General features: G+C 40.9%; 1 protein-coding gene across 1 annotated transcript; it reads left to right on the top strand.

The window, feature by feature from the left end:
- The first annotated feature begins 314 nt into the window (after positions 1-314).
- dnajb4 (DnaJ heat shock protein family (Hsp40) member B4) lies at positions 315-8077 on the top strand. The gene is made up of 3 exons (XM_005924563.3): positions 315-838; positions 2929-3509; positions 5591-8077. The coding sequence occupies exons 1-3, from the start codon at positions 628-630 to the stop codon at positions 5819-5821; spliced, it is 1023 nt and encodes a 340-aa protein (XP_005924625.1). The 5' UTR covers positions 315-627; the 3' UTR covers positions 5822-8077.
- The last annotated feature ends 586 nt before the right edge of the window (positions 8078-8663 follow it).

Here is an 8663-nt window from a genome sequence, read left to right on the forward strand (position 1 = left end):
AAAAATACAAATCGGGTATTGGTTTGACTGTAGTTTGATATTTTCGGCTCTTGGACTCCTGTCTCGTTCTTGTTTTTGTATCAGGACAACCATTTATGTGATTCGATGCCCTATCTTTCGTAAATTGTGGAGGTATACAATTTTAATTTTTAAAAAAAAATTTTTTTTAATCTCCAGTCCAAAAATAATTGTCCCACCTGTTCATCTTGAAGCGTGTTTCGCAGTTTTTATTGTTTTTCTTGAAAAAAAATAATTTGATACAAGAGACAAGACATTCTCTAATGCATCATAATTTTGGAAGCTCAAGCGCACCGGAACCAGAATTATTTATTGCGTCTGACTTGACTTTGGCGCTGTGGATACAGGGGAGGGAGCCGTGTCTATTTAAAGAGGGTCATCCAGTCACGGATAAATAACAGAGGGTCCACGGCGTTGACTAACCCCCTCTAAATGGTCTTCATCCTCCACTGTGTGTCTGTCTGCGGATACTTATTGTTTATTAGTCAGCTGTAACAACCATCCGCCGACCCGCGTCAGGCCAGTCTACCAGCTCTGCTCCAGGAGCTCTAGCCCCCTTTTTATTTGTTAATTTATTATTTTTCTTATAGGGGGATAAGTGGGTTAAAAATGGGCAAAGATTACTATAAAACGCTGGGTATCTCTAAAGGAGCCACGGATGAGGATATAAAAAAAGCTTACAGAAAACAGGCGCTGAAATGGCATCCGGACAAAAACAAGTCTGCAGCCGCCGAGGAGAAATTTAAGGAAATCGCCGAAGCATATGAAGTCCTCAGTGATCCGAAGAAAAGGGAAATTTATGATCAGTATGGAGAGGAAGGTAACGTATATTTTTTAATTACACGCTATTGTGTGTTTCGGGTTAAAACACCGTTATGAACGCGCTGTGAAGCTGGATGGCTGCATATAAAACACAACTGGCTTCAATTCAAGTCGCACACTGTAACCAGCACAGCAGCAGGCCCACAGCACAGCTGTTCGGCAGATCATCTGCATACATTTCTGTGCATTTTATCATGAGGCTCAGTCCATATGTGGCACGGCACTTACAGTAATAAGCTCCAATTTTAAGAGAAACCGGGGGTAATATCGATTCACACCAACAGTCATTCTGTACAAAATGTTACAGTAGCAGAGGTACATGCAGCTACATGGAGATTTTCAGTCCAGACTGCTATTTTCGGGATCTTTGGTTGGTGTGAGGAAGGAAAAATAGACCATCCATCATCTCCACAACCACATATTTAAAATTTATGGAGGCATATTATGATTTTTACAATTTTACTCACACCAAAACATTTTTCTCCTCTTAATGTAACTGGATACACGAGGAACCTTTCTCAGAAATGCACAGTTTAAGGCATGGAAAGTGTAAAGCAAGAAAATGCATGCAGGAAAAAGGTAAAATGACATCATGAGCATGGAAATTTGAACCATATGGCTTCTGTAAGAGCTCCATCAAACCATGCAAACAATTCCCCGAGTTGGGAGTTGATCTCAATCAAAAATCCGCTGATTACTGGTGGTGAGATCCATTTATAAGAGTTAAAGGGAAAACCAAACAAATTTTCCAGTTTTGTAACAGGGGACACGCTCTTATATGTGATACCTCTACCAGAAAGCTTATCCCATCATCCCATCATGTCCACAAAGGTGGCGTGGTTCAACTTTAGCAGTTGTACTCAGTTTGGCCCTGTGATGGAGATACATGAAAAACTTTTACCTGAACAGTTTGAGAAGAAAGCGATGTAAAGAAAGAATGAGCATAACATGGCTCCATCACAGAATCTAACTGCAGCATTACAATTACCCTCTACATGAGTCATCTCCTCTAATATCTCAAAGATATCTTTCCTGATATTGATATTAAAAATACTTTGTAAGACTCAGAATTTGTCCATCTATGTCTGAAGTGGCTTGACTTCTCAGCATTTTATGTCATTTTCTTGCACTAATCCAATTTTCCTTCTCGTGACACCAGTACTATCCCCTCCACTCAGAGTACCAACCAGTATCAGCTGCTAGTTGAATAACAGCCACAGTCTGGTGTTGCCATGTTGGCATTTTTCCCACATCATGTTTCTCCAGTGCAACAATATTATTGTTGTGATGTCATAGCTTTGAGACTGGCGAAGGAGACTGGAAAACTTTGATAATGGAAGAATTTGTACTTCAGGACTTTCTGCCAGAAAGGCTTTGTTTGTTAACCTAACCCTGAACATGACAATGTAGATTTAACCAAACTGTGACGGAAAACTGAAAAATAGTAATGATTTAAATTTAAATAAATAAATAAATAAAAGGCTAAAAACAACGCTATTTACACTGACTTTTTGGTTTGGGTAAGTAGCAATGCTAGTCCTCACCATCAAAAAGAGGCAGCTGAGCTGGTTGGGGGATCTGATTAGGATGCCTCCTGGCCACCTCCCCGGTGAGGTCCTGCTGAGAGGAGGCCCAGGGGCAGATCCAGGAAATGCTCTCTCAGCTGGCTTGGGAATTTCTCACCAGAAGAACTGGAAGAGGTGTTTGAGAACAGGGAGTCTCTCTGTCACTTTCCCCTCCCTCATCTGATGTCCCAAAGTTTTTCCCTTAAGGAAAACTTTCTTTACTCCCATATTTTTCTGTTTTATTTTGGAATGATGGTTGAGGAACATCATTAATAAGATGTAGGTAATCTCTGAGGTAATGTGGTATTTTAACACTTAAAAACCACAGTACTCACTCAAGAATGATGTAAACTGTGAAATAAAGAAACTGGGACCATCGTGGTTTGATGTTTTAGCTCTAAGATCATTCAGCAGAACTCTGATAAACTGGGCTGTACTTTGAAGTCAGAGTTTATCAGTCATGCTGTAAGTGCTCTCGCTGAGCTGAGCGCTCATGTCATTAATCATTTCTGTTGCCCAAAAGGTCTCAAGGGAGGAAGTGGGCCCGCTGGTGACGGACAAGGCACCACTTTCACCTACACCTTCCATGGAGACCCTCACGCCACCTTCGCCACTTTCTTCGGAGGCTCCAACCCCTTCGAGATGTTCTTCGGACGTAAAGCGAACGGGCGAGACGACGAGGACATGGAGGTGGACGGAAACGACCCCTTCGGCTCCTTCACCAGCTTCAACCTGAACGGCTTCCCCCGTGACGGCCACGTGGGCCTCGGGGGGCAGCAGCGGCGGAAGCAGGACCCACCCATCATCCACGAACTGAGGGTCACCCTGGAGGAGGTGTTCCACGGCTGCACCAAGAGGATGAAAATCTCCCGCAAAAGGCTAAATCCAGATGGCAGGACCATGCGCACTGAGGATAAGATTCTCACTATCGAGATTAAGCGGGGCTGGAAGGAGGGAACCAAGATCACGTTCCCCCGGGAGGGAGACGAGTCTCCAAATACTATTCCCGCTGACATTGTTTTCGTCATCAAGGACAAACCACACCCCCACTTTAGGCGGGAGGGCTCCAACATTGTGTATCCAGTGCGTGTGAGCTTACGACAGGTGAGGCCTTTTCTATTTTGGCACCTGCTTTGTCTGAGTGTAGAGGTATTAATAGAGTCTGATAGATGAATAAGTCACACACAGAACAAGTTCATATTTAGATGTGAGTGCAGCTTTTAATGCTCTGCAGCTTAAACACTGGTCACAATCAATAAACTGTAGGTACTCTGCTTCAGCTGTTTCCCTGGAAAGCACGGGCTTAAATGAATGAGTATAGTACCAGACCAAACTCACACACACACCTTGAATGCACACTTATGTAATCTGGATCATCGGCGCAGAGAAGTAGGAGCTGTATCGCAGGGAGAGCGGAGAGGCGACGGCCACCCACGTGCACACGGTGCAAGATGTACTTACTTATGTGGTTCCTCCCCCTCAGCACACAGTGAGAGATATAACCTCCACATCTCTGAATTTATGACCACTACCAGCAGATCAGCTGTGCATGCTATAATTAAGCTGCCTTTCAATCAGTTTCCAATCACAATGAGACTCTTGTTAAGAAGAAAATGTGGGCAACTATGACCCAATTAAAAATAAAAAAGCACACAGACAGAATGATACCTGAAGCCATTTAGTCTTTCAACATGGAAATTATGACCACCTGTAATCACTTGATGCTGATCAAACTTCCTTCTCTTGATGAAGACTAATCCGGAGAGTTCAAGTGGTTCAGGGCTCTGAAAATAGCCTTTAAGATTGTTTTGTGGAAGCAGAATTAAACTAAATTTTAAAGTCTGTTGAAGATTAATCAGAAATCTAAAAGACAGATGTAGCTTCTAGCTCGGATAATATGCTATAGTGCCTTAAACCTGCATTCTTGCTGATGACCAGCAGGGGGAGACTCCTCTAGTTGCAATGAAAGAAGTCAGGCTGTATAAAAATCTGTGGGGAAATGATCCTTCATCTTACTTGATTCATGATCTCTTTGAACAGTTTCCTGGTAAGCTTATGTTCTCAGTTTCAAGTTGCATCTCACATTGAATGCAACATGTTGTTTGTTTTGTCAGTTATGCTCCTCGTTAGTGTCAGGAAGGAAAACCAAGCTGAGGATACTTTAGGTTTGAAAAGCTGCTGCCGGTCACACCCAGCTTCAACGCTAAGATGGCATCAGCTCGAGGCTCCAAAACAAACACTCGAAAATATTAAGTTGATATCATGTTAAAAAAATATACAGTTTAGTTAATATGGTCACATTGTACTGGTAGCAGATGTTAGACTTGAGGAGCTTTTGTTTATCAGCTCATCTCTTTTCACTCTGGGTGTATTTGCTCTTTTTGTCTGCTTTTGTGCAGCTTTGGTTGCAGAATCTCTCTCTCGATCCACCTACGCTCATGTTTTGAGTTAGATTAGAAAGAACGGTAAAGTATTTGATTAATAGCTCTAGTGTAATGTCAGATTCTACGCATGTATCGCAAAGTAAGCACGGCTTTATCTGATTAGATAAAGCTGCAGTTAAATTGCTTTTTCTTTTACTTTTTAACTTGCATAACAAAGGCATGAACACATATTTTGACATTTGTTGTGTAATTATGTTTTTCCACTGACCTATACTGTGAATATTTGCATGTATCTCATGCCTCTGGTTTAGTCTGCAGAAAAGATTCAAACACAGAGAGGAAACCATTTTGGACTTAAGGGGAATTAAGGGGAAACCGTAATTATTGCTGGCACTGATAGCAGGAAAAACATATCAGATGGGCAAATAAGATAAATCCTGAAACTGTAGAGATCCAGCCAAAGGAAACACAGGGATTAACTACACACAAGCAGGGAAGGGTAATAAGAAACGGGTGAACACAATCACACAACAAGCAGGGTGGGAAAACAACAGAGCAGAGAAGAACAAACGCACGAGGATCAAACCTGTAGAATAAAGTAAGAAGGAAACTGAAAGTGGGACAAAGGAAGAGAAAACCTTTAATAATAATAAAATAATGATAAAAGGAACCATAGATGATGCACCGACATAGCCGGTGAGCAGATTGCTGTGTTATTTCTGCCGTTTTTGCAGTCGTCAATGTGTGGGTTGCTGTTCTCCCGCCGATCCTCACCTTACACTCATATTCTTGTCTTCACAGTCGCTGTGCGGATGCTCCGTCACCGTGTCGACGATAGACGGCAAGACGTGCAACATGAAGATCACGGACGTCGTCAAGCCCGGCATGAGAAAAACTGTAGCCGGACAGGGTCTCCCGTTCCCCAAAAACCCCGAGCAGAGAGGAGACCTGGTGGTGGAGTTTGATGTGAACTTTCCCGAGTCTTTGCCGACAAACGCCAGAGATGTCCTGAAACGGCATTTACCTGCTTAGGAAGAAATAAACGAGGGAGACAGAGCCACATGACACACACATACTTACACACACACACTTACACACACACATGCACAAGGACAGTTCTGACAGTTCACAGATGGACCCCCCCTTCCCAAATGGCGAATGTGCAATTTCTATTTTTGAGCTCTGTGGTGTTTTTATAAATGCCATGCATGCTGCCAAGTTGATACAAGTGCGAGCGATATCTGAACGTGCACATTTCATGTTTGTGGGCCTTTGCCACTTTTTCGTTAGTTGGAAATGTTTTGGTGTGAATGATTCTACAGCTGCAAAAGCAAAAAAACAAACTCTAGTGTCAAACAGCTCGTTGTCTTACTTTAGACTCGTCAGGCTTCACGTTTGCTTTGCCGCGAGCAGTGAACTTTGATTTGGAGGTTCTTTGGAGGTGGTCGAATGAACTCAGCAGGTGCAATGTGTGCATTTTAGAAACTTACCTGTGAAAATACCTTGACTTGAATTTTAAAATAAATATTTACACACAAACTGACTCGAGCTGTTTCAGCCACGGAGAGGCTCAGAGACGCGTCCTCCTCCGGGATATAAACAGTCATCGCTTTAAAAAGACAAAAAAAAAGTTAATACCGCTTAGGATTATTTATAGTCTGTGTAGCATTATTATTACACAACATGGGTTCTTTGCAGCCCAGGGGGGAATGAAATGAACCTATATTTTGATAGTCAAATGTGAATAATTTGCTGTTGTAAAAAATGTTTCTGATGTGCGAAATTAAAATTAAAAATACCTTGACTGAAGTTAATGTGTAAAGTTACTCACAGCACAAATATGAATGTGTAATTATAGCTGTCTGTTAGCTCCCCTGCTGCTGACGCATGCAGGAGAGCTGACATTTTCCCACCAGGGGACGCCACATCTTTATGACTCAGGGGCCCACAGTGAGGATGGCCTGTGTTAGCGCCAGATTTACTGCTGTTTAGTCATTTTCACTAAATTTCCCATTTTTATTTAGTTTTACATCAGTGATTTTTATTGATTTTAACTCAGTGAGTTTAGTGTCTGTTTCAGTGCTACTTTTACTGGTGTGGGTAATATCAGGAGTTCAGAAGAGCATAACAATAAATAGACATATAAAAAAAACCTCAAACTGGCTGTGTTGGCAGATAATAATATCCTGCTATTAAACTATAATTATCTATCTATCTACACATAGAAGCAGTGAATGATGAAGACTATGATGAACTTAGAATTTGGGGGAATGACTTACCCAGAGTGATAAGTAACAACAGTTGCTTCTCTAAAATTACTGCAGGTATCTTTCCTCCTTGGCATTGTGTTAATGCACACGTGAAAACTGCCAAAACTTCAGCTTTGTCACAGATACTGATTGAATTGATCAGATGCATTTAGTGCTAGTTACCCTCTTAATTCCTATGGAAGCAGTAAGACGATAGTTCGTTTTGCACACACTGCTTCTGCATTTTTCCTCAGTTTTTATTAAATGATTAATGACACGGTGTAATATGTCAATGTTGTTCATCCAGGCTTGTATTTCCACAACTTTAAGCTTTGCTAAGGAACGACTGATTTTTGTCACGTTCTGACATATAAAAGCTTGAATTTTGAATAAGGTTGTACTTTCTTTTTACATAACTTGATCCGTCCATCCATCTTAAATTGTCCATCAGCATGTGTAGAGATTCATGCAGATGATGCGTCACTATCATGCACAGAGAGTGGAGAGTAAACACACATGCTCTGGATAGTGTGGGAGCGCACCAGCTGCCGATCCTCTCCGTTCAAAATCGCCGTAACTCTGACTAGAAATTGGCATTTGGATTTTTCAATCTAGTATCTGTGAGCATTATGTGAGTAAAAGTATGGCCTCTAAGTTAAAGGTCACGGTGTAAACCTGAAATGATGTCTCCTGGAGCTTTTACCAACCACAGTTTCCCATTTTATGTTGTTTAATGTTGCATTTTTATCCAAAGTGCAGTGAAAGACTCATCATTAAATATTTAAGCTATGGATTAAAATTCATAAATCAATATTTAGTCCCTTTAAGCATGCGCAGATTCGATTACTAACAAGTACGACTGATTTACAAAGGTCTTTACTTTTTCATTATCAGCATTTAAATTGATTCTTCAAAGCCTGTTTTAAAGAGGAGCATTCAAACAGCAACTTCATCCTCATAATTATTTATTCATCAAATAGTTCCCCCAGCGTCTGTACACCCGAGGAGCAGTTTAAACAGATACGTGCTTCACGCTCAGCCTTCAAGTAACATGTTATTGATGACTTATAAGCAACACGCTGATGGCCGTGTCACACTTGCTGCAGTTTTTCTCAGCTTCTTTGGCTCAGTCCTTGGATGACAGTTGAAATTGTCAAAACAATATGTGAAATTCTTAAAATGTTTTGTTATTTGCGCACAACAAAAAGAGCATTTGTCTTTTCTTGTTGTTTGCACTTGCAAATGTATCAGGTTTAGGCAAGTGGCTAAGTGCAAATGTCCACACGAACAATTATCAGTGCTATTTGGTGTATCTGGTCAAAATAGATGCTATGAATAACTTAAATCCCGAAACTATGTGAAGATTATTTAATTGTGTAAGTCACCAAATGCAGGATTGTTCCTCAAATAGTTAAAATGTGACAAGCCTCTGCATGGTTCAGTCATAAATGTGCGTATTGTAACATAAATATTCACAATTTTCTCAGGTTTTTTTTGCTCAGTTTACGTTTTCAAAATAATTTATGAAATCCTTTGAAGATTTCGGGTTTTTATGGACAATAGAAAGAGCACGTCTCCATCTTTGTTATCACTTGGACATATTTTAGGAAACATAGGTACAGTTT

The sequence above is a fragment of the Haplochromis burtoni genome, unplaced genomic scaffold, assembly GCF_018398535.1.
Source record: "Haplochromis burtoni strain Fernald_Lab_line unplaced genomic scaffold, NCSU_Asbu1 Contig_78, whole genome shotgun sequence".
Lineage (NCBI taxonomy): Eukaryota > Metazoa > Chordata > Actinopteri > Cichliformes > Cichlidae > Haplochromis > Haplochromis burtoni.

What these genes read in the sequence shown, in the direction of transcription:
- dnajb4 (XM_005924563.3), top strand. Translation starts at nt 628, where the DNA reads ATGGGCAAAGATTACTATAAAACGCTGGGTATCTCTAAAGGAGCCACG. An exon ending in TGATCAGTATGGAGAGGAAG is followed by an intron (nt 839 to 2,928) that starts GTAACGTATATT and finishes GTTGCCCAAAAG; the next exon opens with GTCTCAAGGGAGGAAGTGGG. An exon ending in TGCGTGTGAGCTTACGACAG is followed by an intron (nt 3,510 to 5,590) that starts GTGAGGCCTTTT and finishes TTGTCTTCACAG; the next exon opens with TCGCTGTGCGGATGCTCCGT.